General features: G+C 44.6%; 1 protein-coding gene across 1 annotated transcript in view; it reads left to right on the top strand.

Moving 5' to 3' along the window:
* LOC124803258 (CD151 antigen-like) overlaps nt 1-16,871 on the top strand; it is a 159,136-nt gene that overhangs the window by 122,253 nt on the left and 20,012 nt on the right. The window contains exons 5-6 of the mRNA XM_047264441.1: nt 8,290-8,376; nt 12,424-12,507. Coding sequence (XP_047120397.1) covers nt 8,290-8,376; nt 12,424-12,507 — 171 coding nt within the window. The remainder of the gene's footprint in view (nt 1-8,289; nt 8,377-12,423; nt 12,508-16,871) is intronic.

Below are 16,871 nucleotides of genomic sequence, written 5' to 3'. Positions count from 1 at the left end.
GTAGATTTCTAGTCTCCAGGAAAGTCATTATACTCGAACATATTACCTGTTCTGAAATTCTACAACTGATTAACGTTAGAGATATAGGTATATAATTCTGCGCATCTGTTCGACGTCCCTTCTTGAAAACGGGGGTTCCTGCAGCAATGTGTTGTGACGCCGAGCTTTGCAGCTGTTGCTTTAGTCGCAGAGAGGCGACTTTGACAAGATGCGGAATCCAGAATTTGCGTAACCAGCACGTATGGGCCGACACAAAATGCCATGAAACCATCCAATCGTCTCACCAACAGAGGTTCTCCGTCAACAACTGGCCAACCACTGCTGGCGATTTCTTGTTTGGACCTATGTCCTCCAGGAAGACTTACTCCCGTTGACAATTGTATTTCATGCATGATGGTACTCTAACTCATTTCGGTCTAACTTTTTATACCTGGCATTCACAGTCATTTTCAATCATCAACTTTCTCTTCCGAATGCGAAAATATTTTGTTAACACCCACCTACTTAGGGAGAAATGATCATAATAATAAAATAACAGAAATCAGAGATCGAACGGTAAGATTTAGGTGTTCCTTTTTCCCACGCGCCATTCAAGAGTGGAATGGTAGAGAAGTAGTATGAAAATGGTTCGATGAACCCACTGGCAGCCACTTAAGTGTAAATTGGAGAGTAACTACGTAGATTTAGATGTAGATGAAGAACTTTATAAATGGCATCATATTTATGCCAGTGACTGTAATACTTTATTTCACGATTGCAATTTCGGTCTTAGGCCATTACAAAGTGCAGATTTTTGTGGCTTTACGCCATGTCAACTTAAAATGAGCTGACAGATTTATATGTCGTTGTCATTACTATTAAATACATTCGTCACACTGTTACATATTGCGAGCACACGTATCCATAAGTCATAAAACAACATAGTCTGTAGACACTCACGTTCGTTAGCCCATGTTAGTGATGGACTAACGAACATGAGTGAAATAAAGAAAGTTTTACTCTCACTGTCGTAAGTATGATGTCTTTTATATCATTTCAGTCTGCTTGCCCAGATGCAGCTGCATGCACATTTTCATGAATACTGGATAGATAGAGGTGAACCGATTACTTGGCCACCCCGTTCGCCTGAGTTAAACGCCCTGGCATTTCACCGGTGGGGCCACGAAAAATCTTTCGTGTTATCGATTGCTGTTGTGGGTGAACCGTCTCTCCATGTACGCACTGCGGCAACCTTTCAAACACGAGGCATTTTTGATCGTGTGCGGAATTCAATGAGGCGACGAACCAAGGCCTGTATTCAGGAAGGGGCAGATCACTTCGAACATTTCCTCTGATACGCACCCAGAGTGTATTAGCTGGCGTTACAGATGTACAGTGCACTTTTGTAAGAACTGAAAGTCGAATAAATCTTTAATCAAGCATTTCCTTGCGCATTTTGACACAGCCTTTTTTTCTTCTTGTTCTATGAGGACCCCATTCCTGAAGTTGTGCCTTCGAGTTTTGAAATACCCTGTACATACTTGCGAAATATTTACAGCTAATCGCATGTCTTGCATCTCAGCGTCCATAGTTTACGGCCTTCGTAATGGCCTCTTAGATATTCTCGGTGAGAAATGCGTCATTGACATCTGTCCGCCATAATCTAGGCCGCGCGGAGGTTCAAGTCCTCCCAAGGGCATGGATGTATGTGTTATCCTCAGCGTAAGTTAGTTTAAGTTAGATAAAGTAGTGTCTAAGCCAAGGGACCGATGACCTCCGCAGTTTGGTCCCATAGGAACTTACCAAAAAATTTCGAAATTTTCTCATAATCTAGGCAGTCGGCGCCGTCTCCTTCCTCCCTTTTGGGTGCACCTCCACAATTTCTGCGGCCACCTGTTACTAAGCATTCGTTCTAAATAGCGATACCGTAATAATACCTGTCTATCGCAGTAGTTTCCAGTCTGTTCGCTTCCAATCACATAATTTTTCTGGTTTCTTAATTCCCAATGTTGTCTAATCTTGAGACTTAGCAGTCTCGAGTAACCAATTTTCGGAGCATAACACTTGCCTTTTCTTCTCTTCACTACTTCCTAAGAAACCCACATATACATGTGCTTTCTACTAATGTTTTGTATATAAATTTTATAGTTTTTTGTAATATTCTTGCGCAAAAAATACATACGTGGATGAATTTATTAATATTTACGATGAAATTTTTGTACTGAAAGATTTCGGACGTCCAGTACCTTCCTATTGGGTTTCAGATTGTTAACTGTCGATTTCTTCTAGCTAAGGTGTCATAGGTGGATAAACACATGTTGTGTAGCCTGTTGAGCAGACGATTTTAGCCACATTGTCCCAGAACGTTATGACCACCACCTGCCTTGAGATTGACTGCCCCGGTGCGATTGCGGGCAGCTGACACGGTAAGGGTGTATAAGCTGAGGAGAGACAAGTGGCTACGAGAAGGCCACAAAGGGCAGATTGTTATGGACCATCACTTGCGGACGAACATCTCTGGAATGGCGAAACTGGTCCACTTTTTGCGTGCTGCTGTCGCCGCCATCTATGGAAAGTGGTTAAAGGACGGTACAATCATGAGCAGGGGACGAGGTGTTGAACGTCCACGACTGATTACAGAATGTGCAGGTTGCCCGCTCTGTGAAGCAGAACGACCGGCGATCTGCCGCAGGTATGACGACAGCGTACGGTACAGGTGTAGGCAAAAGTGTGTCGGAGGACACCGTTCAATGTACTTTGTCGAACATGGGACTCCGTAACAGACGACACCTACCTTTTCACATCTTGACGCAATGACATCATCAGTTACGATTGCAGTTGGCACGGGATGAACAAGACCAGACTGTGGGTAAAGGGAAACTTGTTGTCTGGTCGAAGGAATGACGTTTCTTGTTACGCTAGGTCGACGGTCCTGTCCGGCTAGGCCGTCATCCAGGTGGATTTGAAAGGATGGTCGAAACGAGCTTTGTGCCAGGAACGTACATCTATGCTGTGATGTCTTTAACCTGGGCTTCCAGGGGAACTGCGGTAGTAGCTGAAGACACGGTGACAGCTGTGAGCTGCGTGAACATTACTACTGACCACCGGCTTCCCCTAATGCTTGAGGTATTCCCCAACGGCGGTGGCACCTTTCAGCTAACTGTTCGTGTCACAAGGTGGCTGCAGTGGTTTGAGGAGCATGATAACAAACTAAAGTAGCTGTCTCAGCATCAAATTCACCCGATTCAACCCAAAGGAACACCTCTGGAACGCGCCTTCAAACCACCGGCCCGTAATTTACGGAGATAGTGAGACACGTGGACGTAGACATCTGGTGCCACATACATCCACAAACCTGCTAAGCAATGGCTGGATCTGTGCCGCGCAGAATAACTGCTTTATTTCGTTCCAAAGGTAGACAAACACGCTGTTCATCAGATGGTTTTCGCTCATCGGTGCGGATCACGAATGCCACAATTGGCATCTGGTGAAGTTTATCGTCGAGACGATATGGGAAACAGCAGTGGCACCAGATGCAAGAAAAAACTTTTTTCTCTTGTTATTTACTTCACAGAAAACTCTAGTGTTAATTGACGAACTTGGGACAAATTACTATGTAATCCACGTCTTATCCAAAACAATTTTGCGTTCAAGAAAAGTTTAAAACTTTATATTATCATTTGCGCTACTTCCTTCTCAGTATACTACAGTAGTCTTCCTACTGTCCAACAGGGATCCAGTGTGTTTCTCATAATTTAAACCGCTCATGCTTCTCTCATCCGCATCAGTTTCTAGTTTATTGCTTCGATCTCCTCTCTTAATCGTAACCTATTATTTCTCTCTACTCTGACTTTCCAACTACTTCTCCACAGTGATTTCTTCTATAGTGTTGCCACATTAGATGCCGATTCTCACATTAGACAAAAACGTCAGCTAATCGGGAAACTGCTTAATACAATTTTAAAAAGACTTACATTTCTTAAATTACGTACAGTACATTCAATACTAGGAGGGCTGCTTGGAAAGTAAGGTCCGATTGGTCGCGAAATAAAAACCACAGTGAAAATCAAACATTTTTTGTTCGCAACGGTTAGCCACACATTCCAGCTACCTTTGTAAATAGCCGTGGCGTTGTACAAACTTCCCAGTACCCTCGTCACAGAAAGCAGCCGCCTGTGCTTTCCACCAATTCTCTACGATGGTCCGCCTATCGTTGTTTGTGCCAAAGTGTTGTCTTCGTAGCCAGCAGTTCAGGTGGGCAGAGATGAACAACTGAGGGAGCCAATTAAGGGCTGTATGGTGGGTGATCACACACTTCCCATTGAAAACGCTGCAGGAGCGTCTTCATTGCCCCTGCAGAATGTGGCTGAAAATTGTCTCGAAGAAAGAAATGCATGACATTTATGTTATGTGGGCTGCATAACTTCAGGCGAAATCTCTCAGCAGATCCACATACTTGGTGGGAGACACTGTTGTTTCAGGCATGTCCACGTCATCACTTTGCGCTCTGAACTGAAAAGAGCGACGTGAAGCGATCAACAGGCACACTAAAGACACTGCCCAACACATCCGTGCAAAGTTCCATCGGATTTCCATAGTGGTTTCCATTTCGCGCCTAATCGGACCTTACTTTCCGAATATGCCTTGTATTTTTATTATCATGATCGCTATTATTGTCCTATAACGGGAGATCTAGTTTCTGTTTGAGGGCGTTGCTGCAGCGTATATGTGCCGTAACGTCAGTCCGATGACGGTATATAAGCACCGACATATAGGCAAGACATTAGTGTGACATTCGCGTCTTTCGGATATGCGTGCGGTGAATGCGGGAATATGAACTATGGCAACGTCATTACCCATGTGTCCAAACAGAACCAATGTGCTGTTATTCTTTTTTTGATTGCTGAAGAAACAACACGGGCTGACATCAAGGAGAATGAAAAATGTGTACGGTCTAGCATGTCTGTCGAAGACCACCGTTGTGGAATGCTGCTCCAGCAGGTGCTGGTGCTTTACGAGGTGTGGCTAGAAAAAAACCGGATTAGTACTGGTGAAACAATAAAACGAATGCAATAAGGCTGAAAGTCGCGTGACCTGTCACGTGACTCTCGCTCCGCCTACTGCTCGAGTTTCATCTGCCTCCTGCACTCAGTCTGCCCGTGGCGTATGTTTTAAGTAGTTTACGTTTTGTCTGTGCGTCGGAAAATGTTGAGTGTACAGAAAGAACAGCGTGCTAACATCAAATTTTGTTTCAAACTAGGAAAATCTGCAAGTGAAACGTTTGTAATGTTACAACAAGTGCACAGCGATGACTGTTTATCGCGAACACAAGTGTTTGAGTGGTTTAAACGATTTAAAGATGGCCGCGAAGACACCAGTGATGACACTCGCACTGGCAGACCATTGTCAGCAAAAACTGATGCAAACATTGAAAAAATCAGTAAACTTGTTCGACAAGATCGCCGTTTAACAATCAGAGCAGTGTCTGATTTAACAGGAGTTGACAAGGAAAGTGTTAGGCAGATTCTTCATGAAAGTTTCAACATGAACAAAGTGTGTTCAAAAATGGTTCCAAAGTGTCTCACAATTGAACAGAAGGAACGCCGAAGAATGATTTGTTCTGACATCCTGGAAAACATTGAAAGTGATCCCACCTTCTTACAAAATGTTATTATTTGCGATGAATCGTGGTTTTTTACTTACGATCCCGAAACTAAACGCCAATCGATGCATTGGAAAACTCCTGGTTCTCCACGACAAAAAAAAGCACGAATGTCAAAATCGAAATTCAAGGCAATGATGATTGTTTTTTTTGACATCAATGGGATTGTGCACATTGATTGGGTACCAGAGGGACAAAAGGTGAATCAGCATTACTACATTAGCGTCCTGGCTACCCTACGTGAGCGAGTACGGAGAAAACGGAACGATTTGTGGAGAAAAAAGTCATGGATCCTTCACCAAGACAATGCCCCAGCTCACAGTGCGCTGTCAGTGAAGACGTTTTTGGCAAAACACAACATTCCCATCTTAGATCATCCACCCTACTCGCCTGATTTGGCCCCCTGTGACTTTTTTCTTTTCCCTAAAGTCAAGCCAGCTTTGAAAGGAACTAGATTTGAGACTGTTGAAGCAGTAAAAGAAAAAGCGACGGAAGTAATGTATGGACTTACCGAAAATGATCTGCAGCATTGCTATGAACAGTGAAAAATTCGTATGGAGCGGTGTAGAGACCGAGGAGGAGAGTACATTGAAGGAGATAACATGAAATTGTAAATAATTGTAAATAAATGTTTTTTCCAGCATCTGTCCGGTTTTTTTCTAGCCGCACCTCGTATGATGATGCACGTCCCCATGTCGCAAATGTCGTAGCGCAGAAGTTACGTCAACTCAAGTGGGAGACACTCGAGCATCCGTCCTATAGTTATGATCTCTCTACATGCATTTATCACGCCTTTGGTGTCATAAAGCCTTAAAGGGTCAATGGTTCCTGTCGCACGAGGATGTGCAACAGGCAGTTAGAAATTCTTCACGCAGCAGGACACGGTTTTTACCAACCTGGTGCATATATAAGACGATTGCCTCAATGCTCAAGGCGATTTTGCCTGATTGGAATATTAATTCTGGACTGTACTGATTTCGAACGGAAACTTTTTGATCGCCCCTTACATATTGTTAATGTACACTACTAGCCTTTAAAATTGCTACACCAAGAAGAAATGCAGATGATAAGAGGTATTCATTGGACAAATATATTATACTAGAATTGACATGTGATTACATTTTCACGCAATTTGGATGCATAGATCCAGAGAAATCCGTACCCAGAACAACCACCTCTGACCGTAATAACGGCCTTGATACGCCCGGGCATTGAGTCAAAGAGACCTTGGATGGCGTGTACAGGTACAGCTGCCCATGCAGCTTCAACACGATACCACGGTTGATGAAGAGTAGTGACTGGCTTATTGACGAGCCAGCTGCTCGGCCACCATTGACCAGACGTTTTCAATTGGTGAGAGATCTGGAGAATGTGCTGGCCAGGGCAGCAGTCCAACATTTTCTGTATCCAGAAAGGCCCGTACAGGACCTGCAACATGCGTTCGTGCATTATCCTGCTGAAATGTAGGGTTTCGCAGGGATCGAATGAAGGGTAGAGCCACAGGTCGTAACACATATGAAATGTAACATCCACTGTTCAAAATGCCGACAATGCGAACAAGTGGTGACCGAGACGTGTAACCAATGGCACCCCATATCATCACGCTGGGTGATACGCCAGTATGGCGATGACGAATACTCGCTTCCAATGTGCGTTCACTGCGATTCCGCCAAATACGGATGCGACCATCATATGCTGTAAACAGAACCTGGATTCATCCGAAAAAATGACGTTTTGCCATTCGTGCACCCAGGTTCGTCGTTGAGTACACCATCGCTGGCGCTCCTGTCTGTGATGCAGCGTCAAGGTTAACCGCAGCCATGGTCTCCGAGCTGATAGTCCATGCTGCTGCAAACGTCGTCGAACTGTTCGTGCAGATGGCTGTTGTCTTCCATACGTCCCCATCTGTTGACTCAGGGATCGAGACGTGGCTTCACGAGCCGTTACAGCCATACGGATAAGATGCCTGTCATCTCTACTGCTAGTGATGTGAGGCCGTTGGGATCCAGCACGGCGTTCCATATTACCCTCCTGAACCCACCGATTCCATATTCTGCTAACAGTCATTGGATCTCGAGCAACGGGAGCAGCAATGTCGCGATACGATAAACCGCAATCGCGATAGGCTCCAATCCGACCTTTATCAAAGTCGGAAACGTGATGGTACGTATTTCTCTTCCTTATACGAGGCATCACAACAACGTTTCACCAGGCAACGCCGGTCAACTGCTGTCTGTGTATGAGTAATCGGTTGGAAACTTTCCTCGTGTCAGCACGTTGTAGGTGTCGCCACCGGCGCCCACCTTGAGTGAATGCTCTGAAAGGGTATTCATTTGCATATCACAGCGTCATCTTCCTGTCGGTTAAATTTCGCATCTGTAGCACATCATCTTCGTGGTGTAGCAATTTTAATGGCCAGTAGTGTACTAAACATATTTAAATTACTGATTCACTGAAAATGTCTAGATAGATGTAAGAGGGGGCCTGTGGACCCTAATGTCAAGTGAAATAAATGCACGAAATAAAATAAATATTGCCATACGTACACTTTTGTACTGTCATAAAACCATTTTTATTGATGATTTCACACTTGTGCTGCTGTATTGTTCATCATCTTAACATAGGACTATGTGTTTTCGTGCACACAGGTGGAGGAACCGTGGCAGACGCCGAACCCGGTGGACGAGCGAGCGTGCCAGGACAATAACGACGCGTCGGGGGCCAGGCACAGCAGGGTGAGTGTCCGAGTCACTTCTTCCCGCCACCTCACAGCCACTTACAGCATCTCGCTGCCACTTCCTACAGCAACACAGAGGGTACATTCCGGTGTAACGCACTTAAAGTAAACTACGTATAAATTCTGTCAAAGTGTGCAATTAGTTTGTTTGTAAAGCACGTAGTAGCTCATCTCGCGAGATGAGATGTGCGTATGACATTACTGACTAGGCGACCCCGTCTGAGGTGTTCGGCCGCCTGGTGGATGTCTTTTTATTTGACGCCACTTCGACGACCTGCTAGTTGATGCCGATGAAATGATGACAACAACTCACACACACCATCCGGCGCAAGAAAGTCTCCGACCCGACCAGGAATCGAACCCGGGCCCCCGTGATCGAGAGACAGCAACCCTAACCACGAGACCACGAGTTGCCGGCAGATCATCCCAAAGACGTCGCATCAAAGATTTGGGTATTCTTACGACCTTTTCCAATTCCGTTTATTCCTTAGTGGTATTTATGGCCGGCCAGTGAGGCCGAACGGTTCTAGGCGCTACAGTCTGGAACCGAGCGACCACTACGGTCGCAGGTTCGAATCCTGCCTCGGGCATGAATGTGTGTGATGTCCTTAGGTTAGTTAGGTTTAATTAGTTCTAAGTTCTAGGCTAATGATGACCTCAGACGTTAAGTCGCATAGTGCTCAGAGCCATTTGAACCATTTTGAACCTTAGTGGTACTTGTGCCCGGCCGGAGTGGCCGAGGGGTTCTAGGCGCTTCAGTCCGGAACCGCGGACCGCTACGGTCGCAGGATCGAATTCTGCTTCGGACATGGATGTGTGTGATGTCCTTAGGTTGGTTAGTTTTAAGTAGTTCTAAGTTCTAGGGGACTGATGACCTCAGAAGTTAAGGCCCATACTGCTCAGAGCCATTTGAACCACTGTGGTATTTGTGGCTAAAAGTGAGTTTTACCTGAACTACAATTTACGCAGCTACATTGCAAGCAGACATGACTTTCACGTACACTGTCCGAGACTTATGGTCAAGTAGGGAGCAGGCACGGTAGCTCACTCTGTTCGGTCAGCGGGCTTGCGACCCTGTGTAATGAGCAGACTGAGTGTAGATGGCGTTTGAAAAGTGTCATGCGGCATCTGCATGGAACTTATGACGAAAAGTCACTAATACACCGATAGAACGAAAGGAAAACTGAAAGTGGTTAGTGTCGCTGCCTCTTGATTGTGGGGTTCCAGCTTCAGTTCCCGGGTGGGTCAGTGATTTTATTCGCATGCGGACTGTCTGCTTCTGTTGTTCTAATCATTTCATCCCGTGATCAAAAAAATGGTTCAAATGACTCTGAGCACTATGGGACTTAACATCTGAGGTCATCAGTCCCCTAGAACTTGGAACTACTTAAACCTAACTAACCTAAGGACATCACACACATCCATGCCCGAGGCAGGATTCGAACCTGCGTAGCGGTTGCGCGGTTCCAGACTGAAGCGCCTAGAACCGCTCGGCCACACTGGCCGGCTCCCGTAACCATCGACAGGCAAGTCGCCGAAGTGGCGTCAGACAGAATTATTTAGAGCAGGAGGCCGAACAACCCTGCCCAACAACGGCCGTACAATCCTTTCACTTTCTTTTTCACCTAGACTTTGTACCAAACGACAGGAGCACACTCGCAGCAATACATAAAGGTGTAAACGTCTACCACCAAAAATCACGTTTGAAACTGGTATTGGCGGGGGGGGGGGGGGGGGGAGGGGGGCCTTAATAATAAGCAATGTCTGTACGTCCTATATTCCTGAAACGTTGGCAGCACTGGCAAGTCATTGTTTCAGCACATCGTGCGGAGTCTCTGTTAGAACACCAGCTAGCCGCAAGCTATCGTTGAGGTTAGTATGACAGCCGCAGTCGGATAGTTTGATGGATGCTCGGCACAGCGATTGAAGCAACGTGCCGTCACTGAATTCCTAAAAGATAACAGTGTTGCTCCAGTTGAAATTTACCGTAGAAAGAAAGCGGTTTACGGAAATGGCTGATTTGTTGTTGTTAGTACTGTGAAAGGATGGGAAAACGTATAAAGCTGGCGAAAGTGGTACACTGAAATTGTGTGCTAAACAAGGAGTTGGATGAAAGTCGATGAGGTGCAAAAGGAAAGTCAACAGAAAACTGTGGCACAATGGCATTTGAGAAAAAAATCAAGTGTCTCACCTTATTGCTTTAGTTAACTACCGGAAAATTTGTGTTTAGTGGGTTCCACAGATGTTCATACCTTCGATGAAGACTTGCACACTTGAAATTTTCAGTACTATTGCTAGCATTATCAGACTGAATAAAAATGTAAATGTCGTGGACTACGGCCTCCCATCGGGTAGACCGTTCGCCGGGTGCAAGTCTTTCGATTTGACGCCACTTCGGCGACTTCCGCGTCGATGGGGATGAAACGATGATGATTAGGACAACACAACACCCAGTCCCTGAGCGGAGAAAATCTCCGACCCAGACGGGAATCGAACCCAGGCTCTTAAGATTGACATTCTATCGCGCTGACCATTCAGCTACTGGGGCCGAATATGAGACTGAATTATTATTACTATTATTAATTTGTTGTAAGTTCCTATGGGACCAAACTGCTGAGGTCATCAGTCCCTAGACTTACACACTACTTAATCTAACTTAAACTAACTGACGCTAAGGACAACACGCACCGATGCCCGAGCGAGGATTCGAACCTCCGACTGGGGGAGCCGCGTGAACCGTGGCAAGGGGCCTGAGACCAGGTGGCTACCCGGAGCGGAAAGAAACTGAAGCTCAAGCTTTTTCCAACAACATTACGACTTCAGATGAAATTTGAGTTCACGATTATTAAGAAATCCGAGTAGTGGGGAGGACCTGGTTGGGGAAACGGGAGGTGGAATCCCTCCATAACAGCTTTACAAGCTGCCGTTGTCAATACTCTTACTGGTAACTGACATTAGGAGCTTATTTTCGGCGGCTACGATACCACCGATATTCCATAAATTTCGTCAGTGGAGAGAGGTGGTTCAAATGGCTCTGAGCACTATGGGACTTAAACATCTATCGTCATCAGTCCCCTAGAACTTAGAACTACTTGAACCTAACTATCCTAAGGACAGCACACAACACCCAGTCATCACGAGGCAGAGAATATCCCTGACCCCGCCGGGAATCGAACCCGGGAACCCGGGCGTGGGAAGCGAGAACGCTACCGCACGACCACGAGCTGCGGATAGTGGAGAGAGACAGCCGGTGACATGTAGTCAAGCGTGGTCGGGGTGCAGCCCAAGTGTGTGCGGACAGTAAGTTGATTTTAGGCAAGGAAATATTTAAAAGTAATAACAAGTGTTTCGACCCGCCGAGATAACAGAAAATTCATAGCTGATTCTGCGAAAATAATTCTGAAAAGTCGTCAGTTACTGCAAGCTCCTGGCCGCGGGATGACGTGTGTATGGCAGCCATCTGTACCGCATGGAAAACTAATTTCTATAAAGGCTACCGTATTTAAAAGGTGCACTGTCGATTAAGGCATTACCTACCATTCAGTTCTCGTAAATACGAATGGAATTAGAACCGTATTGTCTTACTCACTTCTTGTACAAGTTACGTGATTAGCTTCTCTCTAGTCCAAAGATTAAGCATGATCGGGCAAAGAGGAAAGTGCTAAGAGAACTGAAGAAATGCTGAAATGTCAGTGAATGACTATCAAAATTTATCGCACAGATTGGGTCTGTGTTCCGCAGGTAGGGTTCTTTGAACAGATACGTGAATCAAAGGTAACAAGTAATCAATCACTCTATAACTTCTGTGTTGCCTGTATTTCGACTACCAGAAGAGCGGAGACTCTTGGCGAAGATCACAACGTGCTGCCTGCAATCTCCAATCTCCTTCTCTTACTTTTGACCTCTTTGCTTGTCAGAGCAGATTTTTGAATAGAACTTTTCTTTTGGATAGCTTCGAGGAGACTGATTTTATCATTATTATTATTATTATTATTATTATTAATGAAACCAGGAATTAAGTAATTCGTCTTCTCTTTCCTTTCAGGGCTGCTATCTGCAGTTAGAAGCTTGGTTCAAAACAGAGACGACAATTCTCATAGCTGTGGGAATCAGCACCGCAGCATTCCAGGTGAGTCAGTAGTGCGTCTTTTAACGTAAGCATAAGAGCCCTTCCCTTCCGAAGATGCGTGACAGTCGGATGACGAGGTAGTCCTCTCACATGCAGAGTCTGAAATAAAACGAGTTCAGTAACTTGACTACCGATATCTGAGAACTTGGCATTATCGAAGACCCTGGATATGATTCTGAGTCTTGCAACTCGTGATGCATCCCAATATCTTGCAGTACCACTAACGTTTTAACTAAACCCATGTTAAACGTGTTAGTTTGAAGGCCTCCTCCGCAACAAGCACAACAAGCACAGAAATATTTGTTTTGTAAATAAAAACCGCTTTTCTTTGCTACACTGTATTTTATTTCTCCCAGACGCGTTTCACGTTAAAAAAAAAAAAAATGATGGCTCTGAGCACTATGGGACTTAACTTCTGAGGCCATCAGTCCCCTAGAACTTAGAACTACTTAAACCTAACTAAACTAAGGACGTCACACACATCATCCATGCCCGAGACAGGATTCAAACCTGCGACCGTAGCGGTGGCGCGGTTCCAGACTGTAGCGCCTAGAACCGCTCGGTCACTCCGGCCGGCCGCCATTTTCACTTTAAGCCATCAGTAGTGGATTAGTTCTTCGCGTTTTTGGTTGACATCTGCGTTTCCTTTCATCTGGTCACATGCTGGAGATCACACTACAGTTTTATTTACGAAACATAAGCCTGTTTTTATGATCCGAACATTTATCTTCACTTCTCATCTTGTTTGTCCTTACAGTGAACTCAGAATAATTACGTCTTGAAATCACAGTTTTCGACCAACTATGTATAATTGGTGATAGAAGACTGATTGTTGTGATGCACAATAAGGGCAAACAGGGTGAAAAATGGGAAGCAAAAATGTTCGGATCATAAAAATGTGCTTATGTTTTGTAAACAGAGCTGTAGTGCGACCTCCAGCATGTGACCAGATGAGAGGAAACGCAGATGCTAACCAAAAGGGCGAAGAACTATTCTACTGATGATGCCTTAAAGTGAAAAAGGCAAAACGCGTCTGGGAGAAATAAAATACAGTGCACCAAGGAAGGGTGGTTTTCATTTAAAAGAACAAATAAACCCATGTTAGTTTCGAATGTGCTAACAGAAATGTTTCAGTATTAACGCAGGTCGCCAACACTACGAATTAGTCTCGATCCCAAACCCATAATCTAAGAGATTAAGTGGTGGGGAACCAGTAGGTCATCATATTGGAAGCTCTCGATCAATCTACTGTATAATAAACATTTTGGTTAAGTGTTTTCAGGCATGTTATTGAGCGCATCTGTAACGTCTTATGCAGAGTAGTGTAGACAACTACGATAAAGACTACAGGATTGTGTTTTGATGTCCCATCGACAATGAAGTCATTGTTACAGATTGTGTGGCATCATAAAGTCAGTGAGTAATTACCACTTACAAAATAACTACGCATTAAAGTTCATCCTCATTACACCGGGAGTCTCTGCTATGGGTTGTTAGATGCATTTTCTTTGGTCTTTCGGCAGAGATTTGCAACGTCCTTTTTGCAATCAGCATTCCCTCAGAGTGACGGTTGGCTCTAAATCGATCTCAATGAACACTAAGACGCAAATCTACAACACACTGATATGCCCAGCAGTAATGTACGGTTCAGAAACATGGAGCATGACTAAGTGAGAAAGGGGAAAACTATTAATATTAAGAAGAGTAATGAGGAAGATATGGGGACAAGTTTTAGACAACGGAGAATGGAGGAGGAGGAAAAATGAGGAAAGCTACCTTCTGATGCGACAGCTAGCTCTCCTACAGAAGATAAAGAGCAAAAGAGTACAATGGGTGGGCAATGTAGCCCGTATGCCAGATGGAATACAGGCGAAGATGGCACGGGCGGGGAAACTAAACACCAAACGCCCCATTGGACGACCAAGGCAGCGCTGGATGGACGACCTAGCGAAGGATCTAGCAGCCCTGGCAACTGAAGACACCTGGACAAACCGGGCACAAAACAGAAAGGAATGGAGGCAGTTTGTGGAAGCAGAGCGTGATCTGCAGGGCCTCTGATCGCTGAATATCTATCTAGCTGGAGTCAGCCCAAACAAATGATGCTTGTGACGTCTCATATGACGCCCAACGTCGACGGACAGCGTCGGTTTGTTTCTCATAACAAACAAAATTACTTCAAAATGGGAATTTTACGTGCCCATTCTATAGAGCGATCGCTAGTTAGTCCAGTGCGTTATTCATTTTATGGACAAGTATTAACAGTGACGGTGAAACATGAAGAATAATCACCGTTCCAGCAGCGACTGAGCAGGGCTGCTGCATGGCGGTTGCACTAAGCAAGGGCGAGGGTTGGTGCTGCCGCACGACTGGTTGATCTTCGTTTTTTACTGTCGCTGTTATTACACGTCGTTAAAACTAATATCGCACAGTTCTGTCGGATGGATACGTAAAATACCAGTTTAAAAACCGCGGTCTCAGGCGCTGCAGTCATGGACTGTGCGGCTGGTGCCGTCGGAGGTTCGAGTCCTCCCTCGGGTATGGGTGTGTGTGTTTGTCCTTAGGATAATTTAGGATAAGATGTTCAAAATGGTTCAAATGGCTCTGAGCACTATGGAAATTAACATCTGAGGTCATCAGTCCCCTAGAACTTAGAACTACTTAAACCCAACTAACCTAAGGACGTCACACACATCCATGCCTGAGGCAGGATTCGAACCTGCGACCGTAGCGGTCGCGCGGTTCCAGACTGTAGCGCCTAGAACCGCTCGGCTACAGCGGCCGGCAGGATAAGTAGTGTGTAAGCTTAGGGACTGATGACCTTAGCAGTTAAGTCCCATAAGATTTCACACACATTTGAACATTTGAACAAAAAATAGAAATAGATAAATTATATGGAAAGGAAGACACTTATTTTCCACTCGTTTCAGCAATTATTTACTTTTCAACTCTATTGATTTGGTTATTAGGCCACTGTTTGACACTACTGAGAATTATGTTATTGTCGATAACGCTACAAACGTGCAAAGCAAAGAATTTACAATCATCAAAGAAATTAACTACTAATATTAAGTACACAAAATAATGTATTCATGACCATACAAAACTAACATAAATAAATAACTGGCATACCGATAAATAGAGGGGTACAATTTAACTAAACTTTAGTGGTAATCAGTCAGGTTAGCATCCCCCTCCCCCCATAAAGCATGGGACTTGCCGAAACAGCTTGCTTGTCTCAACGATACAAATAGCCGTACTGTCCACGACAGAGGGGTACCTGTGGAGAGGCCAGACAAACGTGAGGTTCCTGAAGAAGGGCAGCAACCTTTACATTAGTTTCACATGTAACAGTCTCTATGACTGTGCTGGTACTGAGAACGGCTGAAAGCAAGCGGAAACTACAGTTGTTACTTTTCTTCACGAGGGCATTTGGCTGTGCTGTAGGGCTTAATGATGATGGCATCACCTTGGGGAAATTATTCCGGAGGTAAAATAGCCCCAGTCTGGATTTGAAAGTGGGTACTCCTCAGGAGGATCTGTCTTTAGGAAAAACAAACCTGGCACTCTACGGGGCGGAGTGCTGAACGAGATTCCCTTTTCGGGTAGGTAAATAAGAAAATTGAAAAAGGGAAATGGATGGGTTGAATTAGGAAGTTGTGGTGGCAGGAAAAATTGAACTCCTGGCCAGATCGGTATAGGGTTGTCGACACAAAATCCGGTAGAGGTAATGCAGGAGTAGGAATAATAATGAAGAAGAAACTAGGGATTCGGGTGAACAACTAGAACGGAATTGTGACCGCATTATTGTAGGCAAGATAGACACGACGCTAACACACGGCATAGTAGTACAAGAATCGTATATGCAAATTAGCTCCGCAGATGACGAAGAGATTGAAACAATAGGTGATTAAATAAAGTCATTAATCTAGATAGTTAAAGGAAACGAAAATTTAATTTTGATGGGCTACTAGAATTTGGAAGTAAGAAAACAAAGAGGAAAATATGGATTGGCGGAAAGGAATGAGAGAGAGATCGCCTAGAAGAATTTTGCACAGGCCATAATTTAACCATCACTAAATTTAGTTTAAGAATCATCAGAAAAGAGAGTACACAGCGAATATACAACATTCCCTGACGGCTAGTGACTTGTTTGGGAGAGGCAGCCATGACAGAAATACACCTCCTATTGAGCAACACATATGACACAGGCGAAATACCTTCAGACTTCAGGGAGTATGTAATAATACCGTTTCCAATAAAGGTAGGTGCTGACATGTGCGAGCAGTAGCAAAGCATCAGTTTTAAAAAATCATGGTTGCAGATTATTGACATGACTTACACTGCTCTTCAAAACTGAAGGACGA

Source organism: Schistocerca piceifrons, chromosome 6 (assembly GCF_021461385.2).
Source record: "Schistocerca piceifrons isolate TAMUIC-IGC-003096 chromosome 6, iqSchPice1.1, whole genome shotgun sequence".
NCBI lineage: Eukaryota > Metazoa > Arthropoda > Insecta > Orthoptera > Acrididae > Schistocerca > Schistocerca piceifrons.
The sequence above is the reverse complement of the archived record's forward strand: the minus strand, read 5'-3'. Positions and strand labels throughout refer to the sequence as shown.